A 16,224-nucleotide genomic window follows, 5' to 3' on the forward strand; every position below is an offset into this window, starting at 1 on the left:
CCTGACCAGATTCCCTGTAGATTACTAGTAGAGATCAACGAAAAAGTTTAAATTGATGGATGATACCTCTGGATACAACAGAATATTACAGGCCAGTTTTGCAGACAGTCTGTTATTTTATTGCACAGATTTCACTTAAAGAACAAAATGCACCATCAAGTTTGGAGAGTTTAGGGTCTTGGATACCAGTACACCATCAGTGTTTGCACCCGTAAAGCCAAATTCAACAGTACAATTTATGTTAAACAGTATCACTTCAAGACAGCTCACAGAATGAAAATAGAAAAGGGAGAAAGTTTTTAAAATATGTTATATTGAAGCATATGAAAGTGTAGGATTAAAAACTATATCCTACAAACCTGGAAATCAAGAATGTTTTGTGGCATGTCAGTTAGTTATACTCACTTGTACTGTTATTTACGGTAACATTAAAGTCTGTTTGGTTCATTTCCTTCATACTGATGCATTGAGAATTTCAGGAAAACCGTGGTTATAAAAATGAGCAACCTTAAAAAGTATGTACAGATAAATGTAAAATCACAAACTAAAAAATATCCCCACCCCTTTCCCTCACCTTACAAGAGGGAAACTTCCCCTTGGAGGGCAAGGTCCACAATGCCCTTCCCTACCCCACCCCACATTCCCTATTCTATCTTTTTCTATTGGTTATAACTAAGTGACCTTGGAGCTGAGAGGAGAGAGGGAACAGAGAGGCATCTCTATGAGGCTCCCATTGTCATCTGTAACAGCTTGAAAGTGTCTTTTCTTTCTTTCCCCACACCCAACGCGGCAATGTTTGCAAGGTATTTGAAATTTAAAGAGAGAGGAAAATTTTTTTCATATATATGTGTGTGTATGTGTATATATACATATATATATGTATGACAAAAGAACGCCCCAGAAAAGAGCTAGTAGTGGGCAAAACCATGGGAAAAAATGTGCGGCATTATCTGAGCTAAACATTTCTTTTAAGGCAACAGAAGGAGAAGGAGATGTTAAGACTACAGAGTGCCAGACAGGATGCTCTTCTAGAACTTTGGCTTTGGAGCCTGGCAGAGGAGTGGGCTTCCCAGCCCCTCACAGTGGCAAGCGAACCTAGGGCCATGGGCCCGGCATCTACAGCACCTCCGTGGGCAGGCTGGCAGCTCTCTTATACATGGGCACTCTTGGCATGAGTAGGGGAACTGGAGCCTGAAGAGTAGTAGAAACGATTTTCCCCGAACGCCTGGGCATCTCCAGCGCAGCAGACGATGACACAGCCCCCCACGAGGCACAGCACGGCACCAATCCAGCCCGCGTACAGGGAGTAGCCAAAGCTCACGATGGTGGTCTCACGGTGGGCGCACACAGGGAACCAGATGGTGGCGACCATGGCACAGAGAGCTGGGGAGACAAGGAGAGGGCTGTGACTGAGGAGCCCCATCACACACCAACAAGACCAGGCTCCCCTTCAGTCCACACACGCACCCCTCTGGCTTCCAACCAACTCCAAAACTCAGTACACTCAGCTCTGCTCCCTTTAGGTCCCAGTCTGAACCTAACAGTTGACATCTATTGAATAAACAGATCAAAATCACGTGCCAAACTGCTAGGTCCTTATTTTTTCAACAGGTGGCAGAAACAAAAGAGGGCTGCTCAGGCTAAGTCGCTTCATTTGTGTTCAACTCTGTGAGACCCTGTGGACTGTAGCCTGCCAGGCTCCTGTCCATGGAGTCCTCCAGGTAAGAATACTGGAGTGGGTTTCCATGCCCTTCTCCAGAGGATCTTCCCCAGAAACAAAAAAAAAAAGTCCAATGTAAAAACTTAGAAATAAATCATTTAAGCCCAAAAAATATGCATCTGTATTTATTTATATATCTTGACTTTATATACTTACATTTCTATTCTTACACTTACTTAAATGTATTGTAATTATCTCTTTACAACTCTATTTCCCATGCCAAGTTCTGAGATCCTTGAAGGCAGGGCCCATGTCTTATGTTTATAAAGTCAGTGTTTAGCTCAGCACAGAGTACAGAGTGTGTGCTCAATGTATACCAGGTGAATGACTGGATGACCTGAGCCATTCAGAAATGAGAGACAAGATGGTGCCACTTCAATGTCCACTCTTGTTTTCTATTTGGTCAATTCACAGTACAAAGACCTGAAGAAGCTATACAAATTCTCTTGCTGTAGAGAATACTGCCAGACATCAGTGGAGTATCAGCTAAGAGTCTGAGTTTGTATTGTGCTGCTCACAGTCACAAAACCTCCACAAACACACACACATGAACAGTTCCCAGAGTAAAAGAAATTACCCATTCAAGGACTGTGACCCATCACGACAAATGTCATCATCATAAGAAATAGCCTCTGCATCAGTTAGCTTTTCCCCTCCTCCTAAGCAAAGTAACAAAACAGGACAGGCAGGAGCCTAAAAAGATTTTTTAGAAGGTTTTAAACCTCTACACGAGCACTGTCAAATAGGGTAGCTAACAAGCTACATGGGCTATTGAACATTTCTTATGAGGTTATGCTGAGTCACTTCAGTCGTGTCCAACTCTGTGCGACCCCATAAACAGCAGCCCACCAGGCTCCCCGTCCCTAGGATTCTCCAGGCAAGAACACTGGAGTGGGTTGCCATTTCCTTCTCCAGTGCATGAAAGTGAAAAGTGAAAGTGAAGTGCTCAGTCATGTCTGACTCCTAGCGACCCCATGGACGGCAACCTACCAGGCTCCTCCGTCAGTGGGATTTTCCAGGCAAGCGTACTGGAGTGGGGTGCCATTGCCTTCTCCGTCTTATGAAAACCAAATTCTGAGTTTTCATTAAATTTAAGTGAACACATAGCTAGCGGCTAATGTACTAAGCAACAAAGCTCTAGAAAGTAACTTTATTCTTACTTTGATATCATCTGATTTCTCACGACTACAAGTAGACAGAAATTTTAGGTAAAGCTTTGAGTTGGGGGACTTCCCTGGTGGTCCAGTGGTTAAGAATCCACCCCTCAAGGCAAAGAACTCAAGTTCCATCCCTGGTTGGGGAACTAAGATCTCACATGTTGCGGGGGAACTAAGGCCTGCCCGGCACAATTAGAGAGAAGCCCACCTGCCCGCTGCAACTAAGACCCGAGGCAGCCAAATACATAAACATTTTTTAAAACAAATATTAAAATAAATTTTTTTTAAACTTTAAGTTGGGATGTCACATTAAAGTTAACAGACCAAAATAAAAATGTTTCTAATTGTTAGTCATAAACACTTTGATAAATTCAAGGCAGTCGTTGCACTGTTTGCTACCCAGGGAACTCTTGTCACTTCAGCTTAGCACACTTTTTCCAATTTCTGCTCATACTGAGTAATTTTCTAACTGACCTCTATGCCCACAGAGAAAAAATGTAATTTTTCTTTAATAGCACTCAAATCTTACAGCCTTGTACATTAGATCTAAAGAAAAGATTTTTAAGTCTTACCCATTTGAAAGACCTCTTAGACTATTTCATTGCATTTGTGTAGCTTGTACAATAAGGTTTTGTTGACAACACACTAAGTCCATCCCCACAAGGTGTGTATAGATATACATACATAGACGTGATTCATGTCCTAAAAATGTATAGATCCTAAGTGGAAGTCAGAGTAAAGAAGTGAATTTGGAGGCTCTGAATTGCTCCAACTGGCTTTCTAACAGCCTAAATTCACTCTATTAGTTGTGAACTACTCACATATTTAAGGAGTTTATGTAGATTATCTAAGATGCTAAAATCTATCCATATGTTAATAACTTCACTTTACTTAAAGAGCAAAGCCCCATCATGTAATATTTTTATATGAGATTGAGAAGATGTATTTTCCTTCCGTGAATAGAGTATACTCAAATAGACCAGCTGATCTGATTGACCAAACCTTCCCTTTCCAGCACAGGGCTTTAAAGATCTATGATGCATTTTTTTTATCTTTCTCTGGCCACAGATTCCAAATCTGGCACTCTTGGAGAACTGCTTGGCTATTGTCATCGTTATAATCTGGAGTGTCTGAGCCAGAAGGAATTGCTCTAGATTCTCCACATCAAAAATATGATCCAGCTACACACACTTAAATACCAAAAGGGGGCATTTGTTCTGAGATGGGCAAAAACAGCAATCTAGCAAGGGCTTCCAAACACCCATGCTTGATTAGAGGGAAAAGCTGAACTCCATAGGAAAAAAAACAGATTTGATTCCCAGTTGATGTGGCTCAATCCAATTGATCTTTCCTATAAACAATTAACTGGATTCAAAACAGGTTATGGTTCAAGTAAAGTTTTATATTTTCCAATTATTTACACACACCACACATACACACTCACACACACATACACACACGGGCATTCTTCACATTTCGTTGTAATCTCACTTAACTTCCAGGTTTGGTTTAGATTTTACAGAGTAAGATTTAAATATTGCCTCTAATTTCACTGAATTCTTCCTCTTTTACTAAGCAAAGTAATAAAACTAGGTTATTTTCATATAGGGAAATAATCAGGCTCAACATACCAAAAGTAACCATCAGTCTTGATTTTGAGTGTTAGATTTTGTTAGACTTTATTCCTATAGATTTCACTAGGAAAGGGAAAAATCAGAAAAATGTCTAAAGATTTAAATATGGACTTACAGGACTGGATGAGTGAGTGGGTGGATGGACGGACAAATGGATAGATGAGAGGTAGACCCATTTCTAGTCTATTCTCCACTTCATTCACACCAAAATTGACTTCTAAAATTATAAAACTTTAATGTAACTTTAACACACTCAAAGCTACAAACTCATGATTTACCTCATTAGAGATTTCCTTCTTTTACAATCCATGCAAAACAAGGCAAATGAGCACCAGCAGACCCTTTATTTCCTCATTGATAATTGAACTCTGGGTGGAATTCCTGTGACTCTCAGAGACCAACCACATCAAAAACCGCTAGAAGATGACAGACCACCACACAACATGAAGGGAATGAGAGGTTCACTGGGAAGAGTGACCTGCAGTTGAACTCACAATGAAGAACGCTTAAAAACTAAAAAAGGGAGAGTTTACTCAATTTGAGCATGGCTTGAAGGGAAAGAAGAATATGTTTTAATCGTAAAGTTAAAAATGCAAGTCATATCATACTCAACTAAAAGATGTGAAATGTTAATAGAACTGGCAGTAATTTTTGGCTTTCTTAAAGACAGAGAAGGCCTGCTAAGACTTATTTCTACTTGCAGACACATACACACACACACGTGCATGCGAACTTGTAATGATTCTCTCCATATTTGAGGAAAATACAATGTTTTTCTTAAAAACCCACAATTACCTATAAAGTAAAGAACATGGAAGGGAATTGTCATTTCTTTTTGTGTCATCAGAATTTAAGTCTCTAAAAATAAGACAGGAGAATTTTAACATTCACATTTTTCTGTTTCTCCCCTTCTACCTTCAGAAGATGTAATAGCTAACTGCATAAGAGGAAAAAAATTCTCCCACTTGACGGGGAGTAGAAAGGGAAAATCAGAGATATCATCATCTTAAAAATCAAAAGAAGGACAAGGGGAGAAAAAAACTTCACTTTGTAGATAGAGATTCATCTGGACTCAGTCCTCTCACAAGCAAAATTCCTTGCTCTTCATAAAAGAAAATAGTTTGTCTCTTTTGATAAATTTCAAATCATTTAATATAATCATTTTTTTAGTTGATAGAAAACAGCCTTATTAAAAGTTATCAATGATCTTGATGTAGCCAAACACAGAAAATATTTGGGAAAGCAGTTTTAGAGCAATGAAATGTTAAGTGTAGTTTTTCATCTCTTTGCTGCTAAGTCACTTCAGTCGTGTCCGACTCTGTGCGACACCATAGACGGCAGCCCACCAGGCTCCCCCGTCCCTGGGATTCTCCAGGCAAGAACACTGGAGTGGGTTGCCATGGAGTTAAATAAATGTGATGAAATTAAATAAAATTGGCACAGGTGTTTAGCTTTGGAGGTAACAACCTAGAAAGAGAAGGGCAGATAGACAGAGAAGCCTAGAAAGACAAAAGAGCAGCAGGTCCTGACATTTCTTCCTTCCTCCAATGAACACCTGTTTTCAGACTTTGTCACTTTCTATATAAAGCACTGAAAAGACTTTTAAAAGCATCTTTTCTAGATCAAACTAGTATTTTTCATTAAACTCACTTAAATTACCCTGAGTTTCATTAGTAATACCAGGGGGAAAAAATCTTCCTTTATCTGATAACTGGGATTTGCTTCCAAAAAAAAAAAAGTGTGAAGACTGGGAGAAAAGTAGAAGTACAGAGACGAAGCAAGTTGACTGTGAGTTGATCATTATTGGGAATGAGTTTGGGTTCATGGAGTTCATGATACTAGTCTACTTTTGTGTATGTGTGAAATTTTTCACAATAAAAACTGTTTAAAAATCCCCCTCCAAGTAACATTTTAGGAGGCATTGAACACAGCCTTCTACAATTGATACTATTATATCATACGATCTAACTGGCTATTCACATCAGCTTGTCACAAAGAAGCCAGTTAACTCAAGGCGACAAGTAATGAGATTTCTAAGGAGCTGTTGGTTGAAGTCATGTGTACTTTGTTGTTTCTTTATAATTTGAAACCAGAAAAATTTGGGTTCTACTTTCTTCACTTGCCATTCTCTAAGTTTTGATTAAAGCAATCAGTGGTGGGACATCACAACGACTTTTACGAATATCTAATATTTACAACAATCATCAAGTCAATGGAATATTTGAGTACATTATTTTCCTAGCCTGTTTTCAACACTTTCCCCTTTATTTCTATTCCACAAATCACTCTTTTTTTTTCCTGCACCCTTTAAAAAAAAAGCTTCATGGTTATTAGTAAAAATTTTAATCACAAAGTTCCAAGTTAAAAATTTTTTTCAATACAAATAGGATTCCTGGGGCCACATCTTTTAAAAGGAGGAGAGAAGACAAAGAATTCCACTTAGGAATTCCACTTTCCTTTCCTTCCATTCCCTACCCTGTCTCCCCAAGAAACACCAAAATCTAACTTATAGCAAGGTGCAGATTAGTCTGAATCAGAACTAAGCTTGAGCATTTTCAGTTGTATAGCTTCCTGTGACTTTTTATAATGGAATAAGCCAAAAACTCAAACCATTAATCCCCACATTCTGGTTTCCACAAAGCAATCAAAGGCAGTATTTCCATTAGACCAGGATGTGACCTGGTGTCATCTCTCCTTACCAGTTCCACGTGTGGACATAACCCTGCAGAAATTAGACGTGATGGAAGGAATACACAGTTGCCTTCTAGGCAGCTCCTTTCTAGGTTACCTCTCTGTTTCCTCTAACCAACAACAGCTACAAAATAGCAACCATTTGTTGACCACTTAGCCAGACACGATGCTAAATAACTTGAATATCCCATTTCACTATTCTTACCAGCCTCAGAAGTAGGCAGTATTGTCCCCATTTTATATAAAGTCTCAGAGACTTTAAGTGACTTTAACTGCCCCCGTTCACAGAGCTAGAAAGCGGCAGGTCTGAGATTTAGTACAGTTGGTCTGACTCCACACGATAAGATGAAGCATCTCAAGGCATAGGTATCACCTGCTTCGGCAGGGCGTCTTGAAAAGCCACAGATTAGAATGATATACATCCTGGATCTGAGGATCCTGATGCTCCTTGAACTACTCATCTGGCTTAAGAAGTCAGCAGCATCAGGCTCCCATTCCTTCCCTCAAAGCAGGAACCAAATCCTCACACCACTGAACTCAGACTCCTGAGAAGATAAGCTGTTGTATCAGAGACATAATTTTTTAAGCTTTCAGAAAAATAAAGGTTTCCAGAGTCAGGAAGGATGGATTTTAATTAGTGGTGCTTACAGTCTTCATCCCAAGATTAGCTTTGACTCTGTTCCTGTTCCCAGGTCCCCACACCACAGTGTGCTTGGTCAGGGACCACATCTCACCTGGACCACTGTCAGTGACCCCAAGGCCCCAGCAAGAGCCCAGTGCCGGCTTCTGCTAGAAGAGCACCAGAAGCCCTTCCCAGCCACACAAAGGGAGCCTTCACTGCCAGCCGGGGAAACAGGGCTCTCGGGCTCCCAGCAGAGAAGACAGGGGAGGCCAGCAGGTGTCACACTTGAGACAATGAGCTTTACATTTCCAGGGTGAGCGAGCTCGGTCCAGTCCAAACAACATCCAACCGAAAGGCAAGGGGTGACCCACTGAGAAGTAAATCCAGACAGGAGCAATCCAAGAGGATGCAGGCACCACTGGAGATGCAAGGAGCAGTGCCCTTGTTCCATCATAGCAGTGATGGGTCAGAAGGGGCAGCCTCCCTGCGGGGTGGGGTGTCCAACCACTCAATGCCCCTGCCATCAGCTCCCTCCAGGCTGCAAACAGGGACTGAGGAGCTCCCACCCCTACCTGCCCACCCACCTCACTCTCCGAAGATTCTGTCTATATCCACCAGCCCACTTGAAAAAGATAAACTGTATATAATTTGACTAGGAAGTTTCGGACAACAGGTTGCTATTTTTTTTAATAGCCATTATCTTCAACTAGGTAATTCAGTGGTTTTCAGGAGAGTTTTAAATACCAATTTGTCTGTATGACGTTGCTTTTATGTCTTTATTTCCTACAAGATTTGGGTTCAGGAAATTTTGATGTATTCTCTTTTAATGTGACTCTCATACAGATGACCAGGGTTTCTAAAGATGAACACTCAACACAGTAGACCAATTCTTTGGCTTTGGCATCCTCTGAGTCAAAGAGAGAGCCTTCTGGGGCTTCTGTTACACTGTGAGGAAAGTTACAAACAACCGCAAACGTCTAGGATAAGAAGGGTTTCACCTGGATTCTGCAAAACAGCTTACTTGCAGAACTTTGGTCTACTTACTAGAAAGGGAGTTCAGATACAGAGATCCGACCACCGAAAAGCCTCGCAGGGAAGGACCCTGTGAGTTGGATGAAGCACGTGATGCTGACCCACCATGTGTTCCTCATGGCACCCCCGCAGAAGTTCTTTGTGGCTGGAACCACAAGGGTCCATGCCCAGATTCTTCTCCCGAAATTATAGAGATTTTCTGGTCTTTTTACTCCTATTCACACATACACAGGCAAGCCCTTCTGAATTCTCCATAGCTTCACAAGTCTCTAAACACCTTTACAATCAAGGGAAATGGCACCCCTATGTCTTATGTCCCCCTCCCCTCACTGGTGACACTGTGGGTGACCATCATTAAACGGCACTGACCCACACAGAACCCTGACTCCCTACCTTGCCCCCTCAGACACCCAGTCTGATACCAGTTTGGGGATGGAAATTTCCTGTCCCCAGGGAACTTAATTTATATCTAACTCATATCCAGACCAATGTCTCTTCACTGCTATCTCAGTGCATTTTGCAACAAGAGCTACCACTCTTAAAATGCCTATCTTCTATTAAGATTTAGAATGGTGGATATAGCCTTCACAAAAACCAAGAGATGAAATCACTGATGAGAGCAGAGCTATAAGGACCCTCCCTAGGTTGGTAAACCAAGCCCCCAGTGTGCAGGTGTAATCAGGAACACTGAACGAGCACATGTCATGCCCTTGGTCTGGGCTGTCCCTCTCTCCAACCCATGACCTGACCATCTTCTCTCCAACTCTCAAAAGTCATTGCTGGGATCCTCTGTGCTGGGAAACTCCTCCAGTCTGAATTAGATACCTTGCTCTAGGTATGCACAGCCTGTGTACTTTTTATAGGTAAGTATGTCCCATGCTCTATCAAGATGTTCAAGAACACTCAAGGCAGAGGCTGCCTTCTGTTTGCCAATATGCCCAGTGCCTACCACGGTGCCTGGCCCTCAGCAGGTGCTCAATGAAATGCGTACAGAACGAAAGATGGAGTGATTCATCACCTAGTGATCTACTAGTGATCTACCTAGTGATCTACCCTTGACCTCTTACTTTTCTCTTGCCCTTCTTTTCCTCTAGTCTTTCTTTATACGTTAAGTTCTCAATCTTGGTTTCACTTAAGAGCCACCTGAGAAGTTTTCAAAAAAATATCTTTGCCTGGTCGGCTGTCCAGAAATTCTGAGTCAATGGACCTGCAGTGGGACCTGGGCACAGATGTTTCTGAAAACAGACTCCATGGTGAAGTCTGAATGGAGGGCCAGCCTATACCTCTCTTCTGTCCTCTGGTCTCTCTCTTACATATTCCCTCAAAATCCTTTTTGTTTGTTTTTTCCTATTTTTATGTTCAGTGACTCCCATAGACATCATTTGTCCCTCTGCCTCAACCACCAGGAAACATAAAGGAATACACATGGTGAGGGGCTTTTCCCCAGTGGATTCATATGTCTTCCTGGCCACATCTCTTGAGCAGCAAGACCTGAGATTCTTCAGGTCCGCTCAGAGTGGGCGTGCTCTACAGAAAGCTGTCTTACCCACAAGAATGAGCATGACACCAGCCAGCTGGGCCCGCCTGTACTTGGCCACGCCAGGCTCGTGGCCCATTCGGATGCACGGGAGAACTGTGAGCAGCAGGAGAATAGCCGGCAGACCCAGGACGGAGGCAGCGATCATCAGGGCTCGGCAGGCCTGCACATAGCCTGGAAACAAGAGCACAGACAGTGGGGTTAGGCCACAGGTCCCCTTGGATCCTGCATCCTGCCTCACAGAATTCAGCACCATCTGCCTGCCTTCCCTTTGTCCCACTGCAGGACTTAAAATATGTTCAGAGGTATCCAAACGCAGTGACAGATGAAAGAGAGGCTGGGGGCAGGAGAGACTGAACAAGGATCCCTGGCTTTAGACCGCTCATCCAAGCTTCCAAGATGAAGGGGCCAAGAGTCCAATTATATCACCTTGTAAAAGATTCAGATTAAAATCTAAATCTTCCAACAAGTCTTCTGCTGTTGATGTGCTCTACCTGGGTTACCTTGGCCAAGTGCCTTGACACTTTCCTCATCTAGAGAGTAAAAATAATAATAGTACCTATGTCTTGCCAATGGAATCTAACTAAGATTCAATTTGTAAATTCATGCAGTGCTCGAACAGTGCCTAGCACAATCTAAGTACTCCAAAAGGGGTCAGCTATTATAACTGGAATTGCTAATATTATTGTGTCAAGGCAGTACTTTTATCCCCAGGTATACTAGGTGATTTTTTCCCTTAACCATGTTTTTTTAAATTCACATTGTGTATAGTGTGTGGCTCTAACTAGACTAAGCAAAGGCTCAGGGTCATTTTCTTGATTATCGCCTGAGAAGCTGCTATGCTCATGAATCCTGCCCCCCAAAATGGTCAAGCTCCCCCACAGTGCCCTGGACGTACTTCCACAATGGTACATTATCCATAAAGCAATATCTCCAACCCCCTAAGGATTCCTGGAGAACAGACACCTGCCTTGGCCTTCGTGGGTTAACACAGTGGTCACACCAGATGATGCAAACATACAGTTATGAACAATGGAGTTAACAAGTTGAATAGTAACAGTGAAGCAAAACGACCTGCACTTTATACTCTCCAATAAAATGCCAGGTAACTGCTTTATTAAGAAACAGATTAGAATGTGTTCAATGTTTATGTAAAATAAATATGAGAAGATTCTGGGAGAATATGACAGACTTGAATGTACCGTTTCTCACTAAAACACTCCTTCTTTCCAAAAAAGGAGAGGAATGGTATATATGTACTCTTCCTCTTTACTCAGTGGAAAGTAGAGCCAGTGGCCTGGGGGAGGAAGAGTTAATGGCAAAACCAGAAACAAGCCCCAACTTCTGCCTCATGTGCCAGGACCCTGACACCAAACCAGCCTACCTGTGCACCAAGACCCAACTGCAAGAGTGCCTCTTAGCAAGATGTAGCTTGCCAGAATTCAGAGTCCACACCCACTGACGTCACTGACATGAGTTTGAACAAACTCTGGGAGATGGTGAAGGACAGGGAAGCCTGGCCTGCTGTAGTCCATGGGGTCGCAAAGAGTTGGACACAACTGAGCGACTGAACAACAAGAGTCCACAAGGGCACTCTCTCAACCTTGCTCACCTCAGTTTCTTCTGAATTAAGGATAATCAATCAAGTATCTGTTGACTTGAAGACCCCCAGAAAGCAGCTACAGGTCGTCTGAGGCAAGACCTCTGACCACAGGACCGTGCCCCTGTGGCTGAGAACCAGGGCTGGCAAAAAAGAGAGTCAGTCAGCCACCCAGGTTCCAAAGTTTATGACTCAGGCGATCCACAAGCTAGATGCCAAGGCCACATTTAGAATCTAAAGAAGGAGACTGAGATCAGTCCCTGTCTCCACCTAGAGTGTGAGAGAGGGGACCCAGTAAGAAGGAGTCCCTCCCTGAAATGTACCCCATCTGTGGGATGGTCTGTGTTCTCTGTAAACAAACCACTTGTCACCAAATGCTCAGCAAACTTAATTTCAGGAAAAGGAAGCAGAGGGTAATTATTTGCTTCACTCAGATTCTAACAAATACCATGCCCAGCTTTTAATAAAAAAATTAATAAAATCACCATTTATGAAGCCTTTACTACATCTAAGAAGGCTTTTGCATCTCTCATCTCATTTAATCCCCAAAACAATTCTGAAAGATGGAATGAAGAAGACAGCTGGGTTCATAGAGGTTAGTAACTTGTCCCCAGTCACCCAGGTTGTGAGGGCTGGATCCCAGAGTCTGACCCAGATCTACCAACAGCAGCTTTAACTGAAGGCATAGCCACATCTGGGTCCCTGACCTCTGTCATTCTGAAAGTCCAAAATGGAGGGCAGAGCAGGGGAAGATGCAGAAAGGGCAGGATGCTATCTATATCTCTGAGGAATTTAAAATTTGGTAGGAGAACCTGATGCCGGGAAAAGATTAAGCCCAGGAGAAGGGAGTGACAGAGGATGAGATGGTTGGATGGCATCATCAACTCAACAGACGTGAGTCTGAGCAAACTCTGGGAGATGGTGAAGGACAGGGAAGCCAGGCATGCTGCAGTCCATGGGGTCGCAAAGAGTCAGACACAGCTTAGCGACTGAACAACAAAGTAGAACCTGACTCACAAACAATGAGCAAAAAAAGCCCTAAATGTGCACTAACGGGAATAAGAGTCAAATATCACGGCAACAAGGAGGAAGGGATAGATTCCGACTACAGAGACCTGGAAACAGGAAGCACTGAGGTGAGGCTCGAAGAAGGGCAGAGCCTGGAGGTGGGGCAGGGGGGCGGGGCTTCCCTGGTGGCCCAGACTGTAAAGTACCTGCCGGCAATGCAGGAGACTCTGGAGACCGGCGTTCCACCCGGTTGTATTCCCTTGAGAAAATAATGGCTACCCACGCCAGTATTCTTGCCCGGAGAATCACATAAACAGAGGAGCCTGGGAGGCTACGGTCCATGGGGTCGCGAAAAGTCGGACACGACTGAGCGACTTTCAGACACACACACACACACACACACAGAGCCTCTAGGAGGGAGGGAGCGAAAGGCTCCTCCAGGGAAGGCAAAAGCCAAAGGATCTCAGGCTGGCGGCCTGGGGCCCCAGTTACTCCGCTCGTTAAAGAAGCCAGGAAAGGCCTTTAGAGGTGCACCATCCTCAAAGGCTAGGGGCGCAGAAGGCAGTGGTGCTTTCGCCAGGGCAGGGATAAGCCAAGATTCCAGGCAGAAAACCCATAGGGGCGCCCGAGACCTTGTAAATCACCCAACTGGCTCGATGTTTAAATCTGAATTGAAACTTGCCCAGAATTTTCACCGGGGCAGCAAGTAAGGATGGGACTCGAGTGGCGTCGGGGAAGGTGGAGACTAGGCAATCTTCCCTCCCCTCCCCACTGTGAGACGCTCCGGGGGAGGAGGGGTCGGCCCGCGGCGGTGCGCCTTTTCCTAGGATGGGTCGGCCCTCCAGCGCACCCGCTCTTCTCTGTCCGACCCCAGGGTGCAGAGACGCGAAGGGGAGTCGCGGCAGGCCCGACTGATATTACTATTACTATTCGAGGGGCAGAGGGTGGGGGAAAAGAGATAGGCCGCGGGGACAGCGGGAACCCTCCGGGCGCAGCTAGGAGGACCTTAACTTGGCCAGGACACCTCGGCCGTCCCACAAGGACTGGGAAACTCAGCCTGGGCCTGTTCCGATCACAGGAATGCTTTTGTTTCTCTCTTTCCTCCTCGCCCCTGTGGGTAGATTCTTACTGGGAAAGCAGGGCGCCTGGGGGAGGTGGGGAGGGGTGGGGGGTGTTGAAGTACTGATCTATCACCGACGGTGGGAGCAGGCAGCGGGTGAGGCGGCGGTAATTAACATGCACGGAGTTCCAACTATGTATCTATATCTCAGTTCATTACCTTCTTAGGGTGATTTGCCAGTGGTCACCACTATCATCCCAAATTTCAGATAAGAAAACTGAGACCGAGAGAAGTTAATCTCAGGGCTGCCTAATTCCTCCTCAACAAAGTGGGACTGAAGATGTCAAAAGGTTCCCCCCAATCTTCAAGCGCCCAAATACTTCTGTGAACGTCTCCCAATGCCCCCTCCCGCGTCTGCCCAGAGGGAAAGGGTTTATTCAGGAGAAGCCACTTGAGGGGCATGGGGAAGGGTTCTTATCTTACCCGGCAGGATGAGGATGTCCACCAGGGGCTTGCAGTGGTAAAGCCCCGTGGCCATAACGCAGTCGGCCCACAGCCCCTTGGAGCCCAGCTCGTCCAGCTTGCGGCAGGTGGGGATGGTGTAGCCGCATGTCACCACCCAGTCATTGGTAGACGTGGTGACGATGATGCCGATCCATCCCACAAAGCTCGTGACGAAGCCCACTACCTGCAAGCATGTGGCCACCATCATGGCCAGCCTGGAGTCCCGGCGCCTCGCCCCTCACTAGTTGTGCCCGCGCCTGGGCTGGACGGCGCCTGCCCCTCTCCCGCGCTCTCGAGCCGCTGGCCGGCGACAGCGCGATGCAGGACGCTGGAGGTGGCGGGAGGCCAGGAGACGCTACAAGCCCAGCTGCGCGACGGGCACAAGGCGAGGACAGCAGAGCGGCTGGGCAGCGCGCCCCCGCCCCCCTCTTTAAACCCCGCAGACCAGGCCGGCGAGCTCCAATCCGCGACGGCTCCCCGTCCGCTGGCCAATTGCAGGGCGGGGTCCGGAGTGGGATGTGGAGGGAAGCAGGAGGGCGGGGGTCGGGGGGAGGGGGGGGGTGCGGCCCGCGAGCGAGCTTCGCACGGTTAGTGTTGGAAATAACAAAGTTTGGTAATAAAATAATTCGAACCACGTCCCAGTGATGGAGAGCGACAAGAGGGCCCGCGTAGAGCGCGAGTTCTATTTTGCTGAGAATTATTTCCCTTCTAGCTGCCCTCTCTCATCTCTATCCCTGGGTCTCCGCTTCGCTCCATCCCTCCTGAGCTTCTCCCTACTCCTTTTCCCCAGCTGAGAGCAGGGACCGTGGGACTCCAGGAGGAGCCCAGTACAGTTCCTCCTCGGCCCATGATGATAACTGATAAGCTAAGAATTGCCCTAAACAACAGACGCGAAGCATTCAGCATTATCCTAGTTACTGGCAGAAAGAAAATGAACCTCTGCCCGTGGTTAAAAATCATCAGAGGTGGCCATGGCCATCGACATGACAACAAACCATTGTTGCTGTCTCTAGCCACTCACGTTTGTGCAGCTGTGTCACCTACTACGTGTTTGTATTTGTGCTGTGCTTAGTTGCTCAGTCCTCCATGGACTGTAGCCCACCTGGCTCCTTTGTCCATGGGGATTCTCCAGGCAAGAACACTGAAGTGGGTTGCCATGCCCTCTTCCAGGGGATCTTCCCAACCCAGGGATGGAACCCAGGGATCAAACCCAGGTCTCCCGCATTGCAGGCGGATTCTTTACCATTTGAGCCACCAGGGAAGCCTGATGCATGTGCTTATGCTAATGTATTTATTTCATTTAAATGGTTGCTACCTTTGTTTAAACGTAGGAACAATTTGTCATTTGTCCTAGGAACAATTGTTTATACATGGTACTCATGAAGAGACAGCATGAGAGAGGTTAAGTTGCCCAAGTACAGTAGCAAGGAAGGGATAGATTCCACCCTCCCATCTCAACCCTCCTCACTGACCATTCCTGGGAACCTGTCCTAATTGTCACTTTCTGAAAATTCCTACAGGACTCAAGTGTCTCATTTGTTACCTTAAAAGCTAGGCTGACAGCGCCTTCTCAATGTAAATAAATTAATATCTGTTCTCCACTGAGAATACTACCTAGCCTAGAGCGAGTGCTCTGCAAGTGTAAGCTATCATCATCAT

General features: G+C 45.1%; 1 protein-coding gene across 2 annotated transcripts; it reads right to left on the reverse strand.

The window, feature by feature from the left end:
• Nucleotides 1–96: 96 nt before the first annotated feature.
• CLDN11 (claudin 11) lies at nt 97–14,987 on the reverse strand. Of its 2 annotated transcripts, XM_061416131.1 has the most exons (4): nt 14,545–14,987; nt 10,403–10,567; nt 4,627–4,728; nt 97–1,383 (listed from the first exon to the last, which is right to left on the reverse strand). In XM_061416131.1, exons 1-4 carry the CDS (start codon nt 14,771–14,773, stop codon nt 1,151–1,153), a joined length of 729 nt encoding a protein of 242 aa, XP_061272115.1. In that variant the 5' UTR covers nt 14,774–14,987; the 3' UTR covers nt 97–1,150. The 2 variants fall into 2 exon arrangements, with proteins under 2 accessions (XP_061272115.1, XP_061272121.1); XM_061416137.1 differs by lacking the exon at nt 4,627–4,728 and having other exon boundaries at nt 14,545–14,985.
• Nucleotides 14,988–16,224: the final 1,237 nt, after the last annotated feature.

The sequence above is a fragment of the Bos javanicus genome, chromosome 1 (genome assembly GCF_032452875.1).
Source record: "Bos javanicus breed banteng chromosome 1, ARS-OSU_banteng_1.0, whole genome shotgun sequence".
Lineage (NCBI taxonomy): Eukaryota > Metazoa > Chordata > Mammalia > Artiodactyla > Bovidae > Bos > Bos javanicus.

Excerpts from the sequence above, each read along its gene's own strand:
- CLDN11 (XM_061416131.1), bottom strand. The coding sequence starts at position 14,773 with ATGATGGTGGCCACATGCTTGCAGGTAGTGGGCTTCGTCACGAGCTTT. Across the intron at positions 10,568-14,544 it reads GGACATCCTCATCCTGCCGG|GCTATGTGCAGGCCTGCCGA; the intron begins GTAAGATAAGAA and ends TCTTGTTTCCAG. Across the intron at positions 4,729-10,402 it reads TGTCATGCTCATTCTTGTGG|AAGTCAATTTTGGTGTGAAT; the intron begins GTAAGACAGCTT and ends TTATAATTTTAG.